The following is a 19,509-nucleotide window of genomic DNA, read 5'->3' as shown; positions in this document are numbered from 1 at the left end:
ATTTGTCAGTGAGTGAGCGCCCCGCAGCTGCAGCGCCCTCTAGTGTGGTGCGTTATCTGCCTGCCCTGTCTTAATGCCGCCTCCATCCGTGGCCCAGTGGCCCCAGCCAGGATATAGATTCTGGACTGCGTGTTGGATGGTGGGACTGGACAATGCATTATTTGGTCACCTTGGTAATCCTCTGTTGTTTCTCCTGACGGCAGAATCTCCATCACAGCAACAGCCAAACTCAATTCCCCCGGCGGCGTCTGTGCGCGCTGCGAGTCTCTGTTCTCCCGGCCTAGTTTCAGCAACTCCGGGCTGATGTCCTGTTTAAACACCCACTTAGCCACGGTGCCAGCAACACTGCCTGGAATCGATAGATAGACAGAAATGACATTACATACATACATACATGTAAATATACACACACATACATATATATATTCCTTCTAGGAAATATGTGCTAAGAGATTGGTCACCTTTCCCACCCTCCAGAAGTTTCTTAACAGAGAGTTTTTCCAGTGGCTCCACCTGGAGGGATGATACTCTTGCTGCCTTCCTGGACCCTTTAAAATGCAGAAGCGTCTGTAGGATAAGGCAATCTTCTAGCTGCTTCAGTAAGAGTTTCCAGTACTCGATGTCCAGCGACAGCGCTTCCCAGGAATCAGTCATCGACTCGCTCTCATCCTCCTGAGGCTTAGGGAACTAACACAACATGTAATGTAACGTCAGCGGACACGCGTCTGGGGAGGGGGTGTCACAGAACGTGGCAGGGCTGCGGGTCACAGGCATGCCATGAGGGGGGGGGGGTGTTCACAGGCACGCCGCAGGAATAGGACTTTCCTCATATCAAATCAATATAAATGGATGTTGTTTAAGGGGCTAAAAAAAAGTAAAACAGAAACGTGTGATTCCTCTCTATAACACAACACTATTTATACCGATTTGATACCAAGCTTTAGTACATTTCCCCTGGGATGTCCATTGAAATATATGACATTATAAGGCTATATGTTCCGATGGGTTGGGATCATTTGGTCTATTGCATTATGGTCGAAAGTCATTAGGTCGAATCCATTAGGTCGACATGCTAAAAGGTCGACATGACTCTAGGTCGACATGGGAAAAGGTCGACATGATTCTAGGTCGAAAGGTCATTAGTTCGACAGGTCATTAGTTCGACAAGGTCATTAGTTCGACATTGTCTATGTCGACATTCACAAGGTCGACATGGGGTTTTTCACTGGTTTTTTTACCTGAATGTCAACACAGTCGACATGGACACAGTTTAAAGTGCACTGCATCCCCTCGCATCGCTCGCTGCGCTCGCGATGCGTCGGGCACGGTGCCTCGCTACGCTCGGCACACTATTTTATTCTCCCACCACGCCCTAGTGGATGGTAGGGCATGAAATACCGCCTGTCGGCACATGTTGGCTCAAAAAACAGTGAAAAACTCCATGTCGACCTTGTGAATGTCGACATAGACAATGTCGAACTAATGACCTTGTCGAACTAATGACCTGTCGAACTAATGACCTTTCGAACTAGAATCATGTCGACCTTTTCCCATGTCGACCTAGAGTCATGTCGACCTTTTAGCATGTCTACCTAATGGATTCGACCTAATGACTGTCGACCATAATGCAGTAGACCAAATGACCGCATCCCGTTCCGATATTACTTCACTCCCCTGCGATCTGCTCTAATGACCTCAGGGACAGACTCTATGCAGTACGATAAAGGATGGGGCTATATCCGCAGCAAAGTGTTAGGAATCGCTTATACCGCTAGAACCCTAACCCTTACCATAGCGGAGAGCGTTATAGTGCACGGGTACCGCAGAAACGCTCAGTACATGATTTCACCAGTCCTGACTTTATGGAAATACCACTAGAACTATTCCTTGGCGTACAGCTATGCCCACATCGCTCCATAGATCAGGCACAGATTCTCTGTCAGAGTATGGTGCAGAAGATGGACCATCCGGGTGTATCCACATATAGCACCTTCCTCTAACCGCCCAGGAACCGTGGTACTGAGACTCTGGGGGAAATTTACTAAAGGAAATTTGTAAAAAAATAGGTGTATTTGTATCCAGAAATACACTTATTTTTGACATTTTCTATCCCGAAAATACGGCAATTCGTAGTCATATTGATGTGCTATCAATACGAATACGAATTGCCGTATTTTCGGGATAGTAAATGTCAAAAATAAGTGTATTTCTGGATACAAATACACCTATTTTTTACAAATTTCCTTTAGTAAATTTCCCCCTCTGTGCGCACACCGTCCTGGCCAAACACCTTCTGTCCATGCAACCAATTTGCTGGCACCGTCTCATTTAACCTATTTGTCTAAAGGAACATTTAGATCTGTTTTCTGGTTGATTGTCATTTCCTTCCATCCATTGCCAGACCTAAGCTGGCCATACATCTACAGATCGATTGTCAGATTGGGCCGGTTGGAACAAAAACCTGGTAATATCTGAATGACAGTTTTTGGCAGTTTTCCAGCATTTCAAAGCAAATGGTCAACTGTCATTTGCTCTCATCCATTTCCAGGTTTTTGCTCTTACCAGCCAGATCGGACAATCAATCTGTAGATGTATGGCCAGCTTTATCTTGAAACCATTTGGTTGATTGGACAGAAAACATACGGAGATTCTGCGATCAACGCTGCATCCAACTACGAATCAGGCCACTAATTAGGAGAAAATAATCATACTTAGAAGAGAGACTGCAGCAACCAGCGAGGCCGAGTATTAGCAGAACATGCCACACACTTACCTTCTTTTCTACCAGGGCATTTGTGATGCTGGCAGCAACTGAGTGTCCAACATGAGCAGATAATAATGCTGCTCCATTGCTTGTTGACTGTACACATGCAGTTCGCACCTGCTGCCACCAGGGGGACACTGACTGCAAATCCCATGTTTCATCTATGGCCACTGAATGGGGAAAAGAGCGATTCCCTTCTGTCATAAGCTCAATGTAGTGTCCTAACAATCAGTAAAGAGTTTATTGCAGCTAGCCGCAACAGAACACTAAAGACTAAAGCAGAGGGCATGCTGGTCCCTGTAGTGCCACAAGGAGGGTCTAGGGGTGACTCCTGGTAAACTGGCACTAAATGTATATGTAGTTTTACAAATCTTATTGCTAATGCCCCTTGGTGTCCTGGGGGTAACGTCTATCAAGCAGATGCAATATCCAGTTACATTCTATGTCATCCCAACAATACAGAACATATCTCCAACCCTACAGAGAGACCCCAGCAGCATCCATCCATGTCTCTAAACCTACAGGAAGAGAGACCCCAGCACCCTCCATCCATGTCTCTTAACCTACAGGAAGAGAGACCCCAGCACCCTCCATCCATGTCTTTAAACCTACAGGAAGAGAGACCCCAGCACCCTCCATCCATGTGTCTAAACCTACAGGAAGAGAGACACCAGCACCCTCCATCCATGTCTCTAAACCTACAGAAGGAGAGACACCAGCACCCTCCATCCATGTCTCTAAACCTACAGAAGGAGAGACACCAGCACCCTCCATCCATGTCTCTAAACCTACAGAACGAGAGACCCCAGCACCCTCCATCCATGTCTCTAAACCTACAGGAAGAGAGACCCCAGCACCCTCCATCCATGTCTCTAAACCTACAGGAGAGACCCCAGCACCCTCCATCCATGTCTCTAAACCTACAGAAGGAGAGACCCCAGCACCCTCCATCCATGTCTCTAAACCTACAGAAGGAGAGACCTCAGCACCCTCCATCCATGTCTCTAAACCTACAGGAAAGACCCCAGCACCCTCCATCCATGTCTCTAAACCTACAGGAGAGACCCCAGCACCCTCCATCCATGTCTCTAAACCTACAGAACGAGAGACCCCAGCACCCTCCATCCATGTCTCTAAACCTACAGAAGGAGAGACCTCAGCACCCTCCATCCATGTCTCTAAACCTACAGGAAAGACCCCAGCACCCTCCATCCATGTCTCTAAACCTACAGGAGAGACCCCAGCACCCTCCATCCATGTCTCTAAACCTACAGAACGAGAGACCCCAGCACCCTCCATCCATGTCTCTAAACCTACAGAAGGAGAGACACCAGCACCCTCCATCCATGTCTCTAAACCTACAGGAAGAGAGACCCCAGCACCCTCCATCCATGTCTCTAAACCTACAGAAGGAGTGACCCCAGCACCCACCATCCATGTCTCTAAACCTACAGGAAGAGAGACCCCAGCACCCTCCATCCATGTCTCTAAACCTACAGAAGGAGAGACCCCAGCACCCTCCATCCATGTCTCTAAACCTACAGGAAGAGAGACCCCAGCACCCTCCATCCATGTCTCTAAACCTACAGGAAGAGAGACCCCAGCACCCTCCATCCATGTCTCTAAACCTACAGAAGGAGAGACCCCAGCACCCTCCATCCATGTTTTTAAACCTACAGAAGGAGAGACCCCAGCACCCTCCATCCATGTCTCTAAACCTACAGAAGGAGAGACCCCAGCACCCTCCATCCATGTCTCTAAACCTACAGAAGGAGAGACCCCAGCACCCTCCATCCATGTCTCTAAACCTACATAAGGAGAGACCGCAGCACACTTCATCCATGTCTCTAAACCTACAGAAGGAGAGACCCCAGCACCCTCCATCCATGTCTCTAAACCTACAGAAGGAGAGACCCCAGCACCCTCCATCCATGTCTCTAAACCTACAGGAAAGACTCCAGCACCCTCCATCCATGTCTCTAAACCTACAGGAGAGACCCCAGCACCTTCCATCCATGTCTCTAAACCTACAGAACGAGAGACCCCAGCACCCTCCATCCATGTCTCTAAACCTACAGAAGGAGAGACACCAGCACCCTCCATCCATGTCTCTAAACCTACAGGAAGAGAGACCCCAGCACCCTCCATCCATGTCTCTAAACCTACAGAAGGAGAGACCCCAGCACCCTCCATCCATGTCTCTAAACCTACAGAAGGAGATACCCCAGCACCCTCCATCCCATGTCTCTAAACCTACAGAAGGAGAGACACCAGCACCCTCAATCCATGTCTCTAAACCTACAGAAGGAGAGACCCCAGCACCCTCCATCCATGTCTCTAAGCCTACAGGAAGAGAGACCCCAGCACCCTCCATCCATGTCTTTAAACCTACAGGAAGAGAGACCCCAGCACCCTCCATCCATGTCTCTAAACCTACAGAAGGAGAGACCCCAGCACCCTCCATCCATGTCTCTAAACCTACAGAAGGAGAGACCCCAGCACGCTCCATCCATGTCTCTAAACCTACAGAAGGAGAGACCCCAGCACCCTCCATCCATGTCTCTGATCCTATAGAGGAGACCCCAGCACCCACCTTACATGTCTCTAAACCTACAGAAGGAGAGACCCCAGCACCCTCCATCCATGTCTCTAAACCTACAGAAGGAGAGACACCAGCACCCTCCATCCATGTCTCTAAACCTACAGAAGGAGAGACCCCAGCACCCTCCATCCATGTCTCTAAACCTACAGGAGAGACCCCAGCACACTTCATCCATGTCTCTAAACCTACAGAAGGAGAGACCCCAGCACCCTCCATCCATGTCTCTAAACCTACAGAAGGAGAGACCCCAGCACCCACCATCCATGTCTCTGATCCTATAGAGGAGACCCCAGCACCCACCTTACATGTCTCTGATCCTACAGAAGGGAAGACCCCAGCACCCACCATCCACGTTGTGTATCTGACCATACAGAATGAGAGACCTCAGCACCCACCAAAAAAATATAGCCAAGACCGAGAAAGAGACCCTGGCACCCACCTTTCATGTTACTCAGTAGAGACAGCATGCTGTACAGACAACACAAGGACTGTGTGTTCCCAAGGATTTCTTTTTCTAGCGACAGCCAAACTTTGAGGAGCAGAGACTGCAATAAAAACCCAATGTGATAAAAAAGCAATTCTGCCATTTACACTATACATTAATGCCTATTTGCAAGTGCATTATTGTGACGGTCAACAGGCAGAGCAGGAATGTGCAGAGCACTGCTGTACAGAATTAGGGGAATGCGCAGAGCTCCGCTGTACAGAATTACGGGAATGCGCAGAGCTCTGCTGTACAGAATTAGGGGAATGCGCAGAGCTCCGCTGTACAGAATTAGGGGAATGCGCAGAGCTCCGCTGTACAGAATTAGGGGAATGCGCAGAGCTCTGCTGTACAGAATTAGGGGAATGCGCAGAGCTCTGCTGTACAGAATTAGGGGAATGCGCAGAGCTCCGCTGTATACAGAATTAGGGGAATGCGCAGAGCTCCGCTGTACAGAATTAGGGGAATGCGCCGAGCTCCGCTGTACAGAATTAGGGGAATGCGCAGAGCTCCGCTGTACAGAATTAGGGGAATGCGCAGAGCACCGCTGTACGGAATTAGGGGAATGCGCAGAGCACCGCTGTACAGAATTAGGGGAATGCGCAGAGCACTGCTGTACATAATTAGGGGAATGCGCAGAGCACTGCTGTACAGAATTAGGGGAATGCGCAGAGCACCGCTGTACGGAATTAGGGGAATGCGCAGAGCACCGCTGTACAGAATTAGGGGAATGCGCAGAGCACCGCTGTACAGAATGAGGGGAATGCGCAGAGCACAGCTGTACAGAATTAGGGGAATGCGCAGAGCTCCGCTGTATACAGAATTAGGGGAATGCGCAGAGCACTGCTGTACAGAATTAGGGGAATGCGCAGAGCACTGCTGTACAGAATTAGGGGAACGCGCAGGGCTCTGCTGTACAGAATTAGGGGAATGCGCAGAGCTCCGCTGTACAGAATTAGGGGAATACGCAGAGCAGTGCTGTATAGAATTAGGGGAATACGCAGAGCAGTGCTGTTTAGAATAAGGGGAATGCGCAGAGCTCCGCTGTACAGAATTAGGGTAATGCGCAGAGCACTGCTGTACAGAATTAGGCGAATGCGCAGAGCTCCGCTGTACAGAATTAGGGGAATGCGCAGAGCACCGCTGTACAGAATTAGGAGAATGCGCAGAGCTCCGCTGTACAGAATTAGGGGAATGCGCAGAGCACTGCTGTACGGAATTAGGGGAATGCGCAGAGCACTGCTGTACGGAATTAGGGGAATGCGCAGAGCACTGCTGTACGGAATTATGGGAATGCGCAGAGCACTGCTGTACAGAATTAGGGGAATGCGCAGAGCACTGCTGTACAGAATTAGGGGAATGCGCAGAGCACTGCTGTACAGAATTGGGGGAATGCGCAGAGCACTGCTGTACAGAATTAGGGGAATGAGCAGAGCACCGCTGTACAGAATTGGGGGAATGCACAGAGCACTGCTGTACAGAATTGGGGGAATGCGCAGAGCTCCGCTGTATACAGAATTAGGGGAATGCGCAGAGCTCTGCTGTACGGAATTAGGGGAATGCGCAGAGCACTGCTGTACAGAATTAGGGGAATGCGCAGAGCACTGCTGTACATAATTAGGGGAATGCGCAGAGCACTGCTGTACGGAATTAGGGGAATGCGCAGAGCACTGCTGTATGGAATTACGGGAATGCGCAGAGCACTGCTGTACAGAATTAGGGGAATGCGCAGAGCACTGCTGTACAGAATTAGGGGAATGCGCAGAGCACTGCTGTACAGAATTAGGAGAATGCGCAGAGCACCATTATGTAGATGAATTCAGTGCTAAGGAATAAGGGAACCCCACACCCCAGCCGGATTTCAGATTTGAACCTTAATGGAAACATAATACAGATGTGTCTCAGAGAGAGAATCCCGCAGATCATACCAGTAACAGCTGGGGACTGAGTGCTGCCTTCTCCAAGGTCACGCACATCTCCTGCGTGGGGCACTCACCATGCAGACACTTCCAGAAGAAGAAGCTTCCTGTGACAAATACCAAGAATAAAGTGGCAAACGCACTATTACAGGTGTATGCACAGTACAGGTATATGCAAAGCCCCCCCCCCCCCCTCAGGTGCCCCTAATGTCCAGTTGTGCCACTCCTCATAGGCTGAATCTTATTGGCTGTCCCAGTTTATGCTACGATTCTGGACTACCCACATGACAGCTGAGAACCAGAACCGGAACGCATGGTCAGGGATACCCAGATAGTGGGGTAGTGCTGGTGAGTGGTCAGGCTCCTAACCTTTTCTGTATCGCCACCTCCACCTCTCCACTACCTCTAGGCATGCGGCAATGGACACAATGGACAGTCTGAAGAAGTGCCGCCACCCCCCCGGCATTCGGCAGCTTACAAGCAGGAAAGACATCATCTTGTTTGGCTCCTGGGTTCAGGGTGCTGCCACTAGAGCTATACCTACAGTCACGTGGGCATCCAATTACCTGAGATAACCCATATTCACGGGGAAAAAACAACATGTCTTATCCCAAAATATGGCAGCTAAACGAGTGCTCTTATCGGCAATTTCTCTTTACCTACTATGAGCCGGTGATAATGTGGGTAAATCCCTGTTTTTGGGGTAAAAATAGCAGAACTTCAGTAACCTGTAATGCCCCTCTGTGCTGTTCTCCTGTGTACTGTAATACAGCTCCGTGCTGTTCTCCTGTGTACTGTAATACACCTCCGTGCTGTTCTCCTGTGTACTGTAATACCCCTCTGTGCTGTTCTCCTGTGTACTGTAATACAGCTCTTTGCTGTTCTCCTGTGTACTGTAATACACCTCCGTGCTGTTCTCCTGTGTACTGTAATACCCCTCTGTACTGTAATACACCTCCGTGCTGTTCTCCTGTGTACTGTAATACAGCTCCGTGCTGTTCTCCCGTGTACTGTAATACACCTTCGTGCTGTTCTCCCGTGTACTGTAATACCCCTCTGTGCTGTTCTCCTGTGTACTGTAATACCCCTCTGTGCTGTTCTCCTGTGTACTGTAATACACCTCTGTGCTGTTCTCCTGTGTACTGCAATACACCTCTGTGCTGTTCTCCTGTGTACTGTAATACACCTCTGTGCTGTTCTCCTGTGTACTGTAATGCACCTCTGTGCTGTTCTCCTGTGTACTGTAATACCCCTCTGTGCTGTTCTCCTGTGTACTGTAATACCCCTCTGTGCTGTTCTCCTGTGTACTGTAATACACCTCTGTGCTGTTCTCCTCTGTGCTGTTCTCCTGTGTACTGTAATACACCTCTGTGCTGTTCTCCTGTGTACTGTAATGCACCTCTGTGCTGTTCTCCTGTGTACTGTAATACAGCTCTGTGCTGTTCTCCTGTGTACTGTAATACAGCTCTGTGCTATTCTCCTGTGTACTGTAATGCCCCTCTGTGCTGTTCTCCTGTGTACTGTAATACCCCTCTGTGCTGTTCTCCTGTGTACTGTAATACAGCTCTGTGCTGTTCTCCTGTGTACTGTAATACAGCTCCGTGCTGTTCTCCTGTGTACTGTAATACACCTCCGTGCTGTTCTCCTGTGTACTGTAATACACCTCTGTGCTGTTCTCCTGTGTACTGTAATGCCCCTCTGTGCTGTTCTCCTGTGTACTGTAATACCCCTCTGTGCTGTTCTCCTGTGTACTGTAATACAGCTCTGTGCTGTTCTCCTGTGTACTGTAATACAGCTCCGTGCTGTTCTCCTGTGTACTGTAATAGACCTCTGTGCTGTTCTCCTGTGTACTGTAATACACCTCTGTGCTGTTCTCCTGTGTACTGTAATACCCCTCTGTGCTGTTCTCCCGTGTACTGTAATACACCTCTGTGCTGTAATACCCCTCTGTGCTGTTCTCCTGTGTACTGTAATACACCTCTGTGCTATTCTCCTGTGTACTGTAATACCCCTCTGTGCTGTTCTCCTGTGTACTGTAATACCCCTCTGTGCTGTTCTCCTGTGTACTGTAATACACCTCTGTGCTATTCTCCTGTGTACTGTAATACCCCTCTGTGCTGTTCTCCTGTGTACTGTAATACCCCTCTGTGCTGTTCTCCTGTGTACTGTAATACCCCTCTGTGCTGTTCTCCTGTGTACTGTAATACCCCTCTGTGCTGTTCTCCTGTGTACTGTAATACACCTCTGTGCTATTCTCCTGTGTACTGTAATACCCCTCTGTGCTGTTCTCCTGTGTACTGTAATACAGCTCTGTGCTGTTCTCCCGTGTACTGTAATACCCCTCTGTGCTGTTCTCCCGTGTACTGTAATACCCCTCTGTGCTGTTCTCCTGTGTACTGTAATACACCTCTGTGCTGTTCTCCTGTGTACTGTAATACACCTCTGTGCTGTTCTCCTGTGTACTGTAATACCCCTCTGTGCTGTTCTCCTGTGTACTGTAATACCCCTCTGTGCTGTTCTCCTGTGTACTGTAATACACCTCTGTGCTGTTCTCCTGTGTACTGTAATACACCTCTGTGCTGTTCTCCTGTGTACTGTAATACCCCTCTGTGCTGTTCTCCTGTGTACTGTAATACCCCTCTGTGCTGTTCTCATGTGTACTGTAATACACCTCTGTGCTGTTCTCCTGTGTACTGTAATACCCCTCTGTGCTGTTCTCCTGTGTACTGTAATACCCCTCTGTGCTGTTCTCCTGTGTACTGTAATACCCCTCTGTGCTGTTCTCCTGTGTACTGTAATACCCCTCTGTGCTGTTCTCCTGTGTACTGTAATACCCCTCTGTGCTGTTCTCCTGTGTACTGTAATACCCCTCTGTGCTGTTCTCCTGTGTACTGTAATACAGCTCTGTGCTGTTCTCCCGTGTACTGTAATACCCCTCTGTGCTGTTCTCCTGTGTACTGTAATACCCCTCTGTGCTGTTCTCCTGTGTACTGTAATACCCCTCTGTGCTGTTCTCCTGTGTACTGTAATACCCCTCTGTGCTGTTCTCCTGTGTACTGTAATACCCCTCTGTGCTGTTCTCCTGTGTACTGTAATACACCTCTGTGCTGTTCTCCTGTGTACTGTAATACCCCTCTGTGCTGTTATCCTGTGTACTGTAATGCCCCTCTGTGCTGTTCTCCTGTGTACTGTATTACCCCTCTGTGCTGTTCTCCTGTGTACTGTAATACACCTCTGTGCTGTTCTCCTGTGTACTGTAATACCCCTCTGTGCTGTTCTCCTGTGTACTGTAATACCCCTCTGTGCTGTTCTCCTGTGTACTGTAATACCCCTCTGTGCTGTTCTCCTGTGTACTGTAATGCACCTCTGTGCTGTTCTCCTGTGTACTGTAATACACCTCCGTGCTGTTCTCCTGTGTACTGTAATACACCTCTGTGCTGTTCTCCTGTGTACTGTAATACCCCTCTGTGCTGTTCTCCTGTGTACTGTAATACCCCTCTGTGCTGTTCTCCTGTGTACTGTAATACCCCTCTGTGCTGTTCTCCTGTGTACTGTAATGCACCTCTGTGCTGTTCTCCTGTGTACTGTAATGCACCTCTGTGCTGTTCTCCTGTGTACTGTAATACCCCTCTGTGCTGTTCTCCTGTGTACTGTAATACACCTCCGTGCTGTTCTCCTGTGTACTGTAATACAGCTCTGTGCTGTTCTCCTGTGTACTGTAATACACCTCTGTGCTATTCTCCTGTGTTAATGGCTGATTTACCTACTGTCACGGATCACTCATTTCTAGGATTATCTGAGGATAGGTTAGGGAGCGTGACTACGGCGCATTGTGTTATCATAGCTGATTGGATTCTCCATTTTGTTTCTTTGAGCCATTGCTAGTAAATATTATAAAGCATGCCACATCAGCAAATCTCATATTATATTTTGACAAGAGACCTGGGTTCCTCCCCTGGGGGCATTACATTGGGTGCAGCAGACAGACATGCTGGGCACTGTGGCATATCAGACCAATACACAGGACAATTATCTGGCCAATTCTCAGCTGTCAGACCGTTGTAGGATAACGCTATAGAGCTTGCTTCTCTGTGTATTCTGTAGACCACACATTGGACAGGTGCTGGCTAAGGACTTACCTAATGCGATGTTCTCCTCCTCACTGACCTTCTTCACAATTATAGTATCCTGCTCACACTCCAAGTACTGGAGGAACGCCCTGATGGGTAACAGTCCATGTTCATCCTCGGCAAAGCGGACCCCTGTCCTCGTGTGCTCCTGCTTGTATTTCCTGACCAAAATCTGCAGCCTCATCCAATCCTCTTCCTCCAGCCGCAGTAACTGGGCCAGCTCCTGCAATGCAAAACCAGTCCCGTTACTGGGCAGTCTATGGATACTGGAAGAACTAAGCCCTTCAGTACGGGGTCTCTTCTCACTCACACTGTGCGGAGACGATTGTTCAACACCAATAGTACACAGTAACCACACAAATGATATCTGGTTTCACTCAGAGAACGTTGCAACCTTCAGCTATAGCATAATATTATATAGCATGATAGTATTATAGCATTATATTATATAGCATGATAGTATTATAGCATTATATTATATAGCATGATAGTATTATAGCATTATATTATATAGCATGATCGTATTATAGCATTATAGCATTATATTATATAGCATGATAGTATTATAGCATTATATTATATTATATAGCATGATAGTATTATAGCATTATATTATATAGCATGATCGTATTATATTATATAGCATGATAGTATTATAGCATTATATTATATAGCATGATAGTATTATAGCATTATATTATATAGCATGATAGTATTATAGAACTATATTATATAGCATGATAGTATTATAGCATTATATTATATAGCATGATAGTATTATAGAACTATATTATATAGCATGATAGTATTATAGCATTATATTATATAGCATGATAGTATTATAGCATTATATTATATAGCATGATCGTATTATAGCATTATATTATATAGCATGATCGTATTATAGCATTATATTATATAGCATGATCGTATTATAGCATTATATTATATAGCATGATCGTATTATAGCATTATATTATATAGCATGATAGTATTATAGCATTATATTATATAGCATGATAGTATTATAGCATTATATTATATAGCATGATCGTATTATAGCATTATATTATATAGCATGATCGTATTATAGCATTATATTATTATAGCATTATATTATATAGCATGATCGTATTATAGCATTATATTATATAGCATGATAGTATTATAGCATTATATTATATAGCATGATCGTATTATAGCATTATATTATATAGCATGATCGTATTATAGCATTATATTATTATAGCATTATATTATTATAGCATTATATTATATAGCATGATAGTATTATAGCATTATATTATATAGCATGATAGTATTATAGCATTATATTATATAGCATGATAGTATTATAGCATTATATTATATAGCATGATAGTATTATAGCATTATATTATATAGCATGATAGTATTATAGCATTATATTATATAGCATGATCGTATTATAGCATTATATTATATAGCATGATCGTATTATAGCATTATATTATATAGCATGATCGTATTATAGCATTATATTATATATCATGATAGTATTATAGCATTATATTATATAGCATGATAGTATTATAGCATTATATTATTATAGCATTATATTATATAGCATGATCGTATTATAGCATTATATTATATAGCATGATAGTATTATAGCATTATATTATATAGCATGATCGTATTATAGCATTATATTATATAGCATGATCGTATTATAGCATTATATTATATAGCATGATCGTATTATAGCATTATATTATATAGCATGATAGTATTATAGCATTATATTATATAGCATGATCGTATTATAGCATTATATTATATAGCATGATAGTATTATAGCATTATATTATATAGCATGATCGTATTATAGCATTATATTATTATAGCATTATATTATATAGCATGATAGTATTATAGCATTATATTATATAGCATGATAGTATTATAGCATTATATTATATAGCATGATAGTATTATAGCATTATATTATATAGCATGATAGTATTATAGCATTATATTATATAGCATGATAGTATTATAGCATTATATTATATAGCATGATCGTATTATAGCATTATATTATATAGCATGATCGTATTATAGCATTATATTATATAGCATGATCGTATTATAGCATTATATTATATAGCATGATAGTATTATAGCATTATATTATTATAGCATTATATTATATAGCATGATCGTATTATAGCATTATATTATATAGCATGATAGTATTATAGCATTATATTATATAGCATGATCGTATTATAGCATTATATTATATAGCATGATCGTATTATAGCATTATATTATATAGCATGATCGTATTATAGCATTATATTATATAGCATGATAGTATTATAGCATTATATTATATAGCATGATAGTATTATAGCATTACATTATATAGCATGATCGTATTATAGCATTATATTATATAGCATGATCGTATTATAGCATTATATTATATAGCATGATAGTATTATAGCATTATATTATATAGCATGATAGTATTATAGCATTATATTATATAGCATGATCGTATTATAGCATTATATTATATAGCATGATTGTATTATAGCATTATATTATATAGCATGATAGTATTATAGCATTATATTATATAGCATGATAGTATTATAGCATTATATTATATAGCATGATCGTATTATAGGAGTATAGCATTATATTATATAGCATGATCGTTTTATAGCATTATATTATATAGCATGATCGTATTATAGCATTATATTATATAGCATGATCGTATTATAGCATTATATTATATAGCATGATCGTATTATAGCATTATATTATATAGCATGATCGTATTATAGGAGTATAGCATTATATAATTATAGTATTATAGCATTTTATTATTAAAGTATTATATTATTATAGTATTATAGGAGTATAGCATTATATTATTATAGGAGTATAGCATTATATTATTATAGGAGTATAGCATGATATTATTATAGTATTATAAGAGTATAGTATTATAGCATGATAGTATTATAGGAGTATAGCATTATATTATTATAGTATTATAGGAGTATAGTATTATAGCATGATATTATTATAGTAGTATAGGAGTATAGTATTATAGCATTATTTTATTATAGTATTATAGGAGTATAGCATTATATTATTATAGGAGTATAGCATTATATTATTATAGGAGTATAGCATGATATTATTATAGTATTATAAGAGTATAGTATTATAGCATGATAGTATTATAGTATTATAGGAGTATAGCATTATATTATTATAGTATTATAGGAGTATAGTATTATAGCATGATATTATTATAGTAGTATAGGAGTATAGTATTATAGCATTATTTTATTATAGTATTATAGGAGTATAGTATTATAGCATTATATTATTATAGTATTATAGGAGTATAGTATTATAGCATTATATTATTATAGTATTATAGGAGTATAGTATTATAGCATTATATTATTATAGTATTATAGGAGTATAGTATTATAGCATTATATTATTATAGTATTATAGGAGTATAGCATGATATTATTATAGGAGTATAGTATTATAGCATTATATTATTATAGTATTATAGGAGTATAGCATTATAGCATTATAGTATTATAGGAGTATAGTATTATAGCATGATATTATTATAGTATTATAGGAGTATAGTATTACAGCATTATATTATTATAGTATTATAGGAGTATAGTATTATAGGAGTATAGTATTATAGCATTATATTATTATAGTATTATAGGAGTATAGTATTATAGCATTATATTATTATAGTATTATAGGAGTATAGTATTATAGCATTATATTATTATAGTATTATAGGAGTATAGTATTATAGCATTATATTATTATAGTATTATAGGAGTATAGTATTATAGCATTATATTATTATAGTATTATAGGAGTATAGCATGATATTATTATAGGAGTATAGTATTATAGCATTATATTATTATAGTATTATAGGAGTATAGCATTATAGCATTATAGTATTATAGGAGTATAGTATTATAGCATGATATTATTATAGTATTATAGGAGTATAGTATTACAGCATTATATTATTATAGTATTATAGGAGTATAGTATTATAGGAGTATAGTATTATAGCATTATATTATTATAGTATTATAGGAGTATAGTATTATAGCATTATATTATTATAGTATTATAGGAGTATAGCATGATATTATTATAGGAGTATAGTATTATAGCATTATATTATTATAGTATTATAGGAGTATAGCATTATAGTATTATAGGAGTATAGTATTATAGCATGATATTATTATAGTAGTATAGGAGTATAGTATTACAGCATTATATTATTATAGTATTATAGGAGTATAGCATGATATTATTATAGGAGTATAGTATTATAGCATTATATTATTATAGTATTATAGGAGTATAGTATTATAGCATGATGGTATTATAGAAGTATAGTATTATAGCATGATATTATTATAGTATTATAGGAGTATAGTATTATAGCATTATATTATTATAGTATTATAGGAGTATAGTATTATAGCATTATATTATTATAGTATTATAGGAGTATAGCATGATATTATTATAGGAGTATAGTATTATAGCATTATATTATTATAGTATTATAGGAGTATAGCATTATAGCATTATAGTATTATAGGAGTATAGTATTATAGCATGATATTATTATAGTAGTATAGGAGTATAGTATTACAGCATTATATTATTATAGTATTATAGGAGTATAGTATTATAGGAGTATAGCATGATATTATTATAGGAGTATAGTATTATAGCATTATATTATTATAGTATTATAGGAGTATAGTATTATAGCATGATGGTATTATAGAAGTATAGTATTATAGCATGATATTATTATAGTATTATAGGAGTATAGCATTATATTATTATAGTATTATAGGAGTATAGTATTATAGCATGATATTATTATAGTATTATAGCAATATATTATTATAGTATTATAGGAGTATAGTATTATAGCATTATATTATTATAGTATTATAGGAGTATAGTATTATAGCATTATATTATTATAGTATTATAGCAGTATAGTATTATAGCATGATATTATTATAGTATTATAGGAGTATAGCATTATATTATTATAGTATTATAGGAGTATAGTATAATAGCATGATAGTAATATAGTATTATAGCATTATATTATTATAGTATTATAGGAGTATAGCATTATATTATTATAGTATTATAGCATGATATTATTATAGTATTATAGGAGAATAGCATTATATTATTATAGCATGATATTATTATAGTATTATAGGAGTATAGCATTATATTATTATAGTATTATAGGAGTATAGTATTATAGCATTATATTATTATAGTATTATAGGAGTATAGTATTATAGCATTATATTATTATAGTATTATAGGAGTATAGTATAGCATTATATTATTATAGTATTATAGGAGTATAGTATTATAGCATTATATTATTATAGTATTATAGGAGTATAGTATTATAGCATGATAGCATTATATTATTATAGTATTATAGGAGTATAGTATAATAGCATGATAGTAATATAGTATTATAGCATTATATTATTATAGTATTATAGGAGTATAGCATTATATTATTATAGTATTATAGCATGATATTATTATAGTATTATAGGAGAATAGCATTATATTATTATAGCATGATATTATTATAGTATTATAGGAGTATAGCATTATATTATTATAGTATTATAGGAGTATAGTATTATAGCATTATATTATTATAGTATTATAGGAGTATAGTATTATAGCATTATATTATTATAGTATTATAGGAGTATAGTATAGGAGTATAGTATAGCATTATATTATTATAGTATTATAGGAGTATAGTATTATAGCATTATATTATTATAGTATTATAGGAGTATAGTATAATAGCATGATAGTAATATAGTATTATAGCATGATATTATTATAGTATTATAGGAGTAAAGCATTATATTATTATAGTATTATAGGAATATAGTATTATAGCATTATATTATTATAGTATTATAGGAGTATAGTATTATAGCATTATATTATTATAGTATTATAGGAGTATAGTATTATAGCATTATATTATTATAGTATTATAGGAGTATAGCATTATATTATTATAGTATTATAGGAGTATAGTATTATAGCATTATATTATTATAGTATTATAGGAGTATAGTATTATAGCATTATATTATTATAGTATTATAGGAGTATAGTATTATAGCATTATATTATTATAGTATTATAGGAGTAAAGCATTATATTATTATAGTATTATAGGAATATAGTATTATAGCATTATATTATTATAGTATTATAGGAGTAAAGCATTATATTATTATAGTATTATAGGAATATAGTATTATAGCATTATATTATTATAGTATTATAGTAATATAGTATTATAGCATGATATTATTATAGTATTATAGGAGTAAAGCATTATATTATTATAGTATTATAGGAATATAGTATTATAGCATTATATTATTATAGTATTATAGGAGTATAGTATTATAGCATTATATTATTATAGTATTATAGGAGTATAGTATTATAGCATTATATTATTATAGTATTATAGGAGTATAGCATTATATTATTATAGTATTATAGGAGTATAGTATTATAGCATTATATTATTATAGTATTATAGGAGTATAGTATTATAGCATTATATTATTATAGTATTATAGGAGTATAGTATTATAGCATGATATTATTATAGTAGTATAGGAGTATAATACTATACTCCTATAATAATATCAAGCTATAATACTATACTCCTATAATACTATAATAATATAATGCTATACTCCTATAATACTATTTGTGTGTTTTGGGGTTCATTGAACCTTTTATATTCTTATGAAATCTGCTTTAAGAGAAAGCAAATAATAAAATATTTTTGTATTATATAATTGTTTGAATATTAATTTGACCGGACAGCGGTCTCTGAAAAGAGTCCCATAGTCCCATAATTGTACCCATACACGGTACAATTATTGTATACAATATCGCATCTCATCTCACTGCATCGCACAGGTTTGGCAATGCGATATTGTATACAATAATTGTACCGTGTATGGGCACCTTTACACATGAGGTCCATCAGGTCCTGGTGGTCTATCTTGTGAGAAGATACAATCACTTCTTTATGGGAGCAGCAGTCTGGACAAATATTAAGAATGGTCTACTATACCAGCACTAGAAGCGACCAGCGCCTGATTATTACATTTGGGTTGTGGTTTATACCCCCTAGACCCCATTTTCATGTCCTCAACAACCTCCTTTACCCTCTTAGATTTATATTGCCCATTCTGATCTGAATAATGTTTTTCACAGTTTCCTATTCCCTCAACCCCACAGCGATCACTGCCACTCCCAGCAAATCACCACCACCCACAGAATGAACAGTGCCCAAACAGACCCATCACCCTGCTCAGGCCAATCTGTAATCATACCAAGCAAAAACCCAATCCTGCCATGCGCTCCAATAAGGGTGAAACAGTCACCCTGTATGTGGGGGAACGGTGTCCGATCCCAATGGGAACAGTCACCCT

The 19,509-nt window shown here is 38.9% G+C and overlaps 1 protein-coding gene across 2 annotated transcripts in view; it reads right to left on the bottom strand.

Annotated features, from left to right (window-relative positions):
* RAB3GAP2 (RAB3 GTPase activating non-catalytic protein subunit 2) overlaps window positions 1-19,509 on the bottom strand; it is a 270,922-nt gene that overhangs the window by 88,066 nt on the left and 163,347 nt on the right. For both annotated transcript variants that reach the window (XM_083175131.1, XM_083175132.1), the window contains exons 20-25: window positions 11,909-12,122; window positions 7,779-7,876; window positions 5,806-5,911; window positions 2,774-2,934; window positions 462-687; window positions 170-349 (exon numbers count right to left, since the gene is read on the bottom strand). In XM_083175131.1, coding sequence (XP_083031257.1) covers window positions 170-349; window positions 462-687; window positions 2,774-2,934; window positions 5,806-5,911; window positions 7,779-7,876; window positions 11,909-12,122 — 985 coding nt within the window. The remainder of the gene's footprint in view (window positions 1-169; window positions 350-461; window positions 688-2,773; window positions 2,935-5,805; window positions 5,912-7,778; window positions 7,877-11,908; window positions 12,123-19,509) is intronic.

The sequence above is a fragment of the Crinia signifera genome, chromosome 3, assembly GCF_055691185.1.
Source record: "Crinia signifera chromosome 3, ASM5569118v1, whole genome shotgun sequence".
Classification (NCBI taxonomy): Eukaryota; Metazoa; Chordata; class Amphibia; order Anura; family Myobatrachidae; genus Crinia; species Crinia signifera.
The sequence above is the reverse complement of the archived record's forward strand: the minus strand, read 5'-3'. Positions and strand labels throughout refer to the sequence as shown.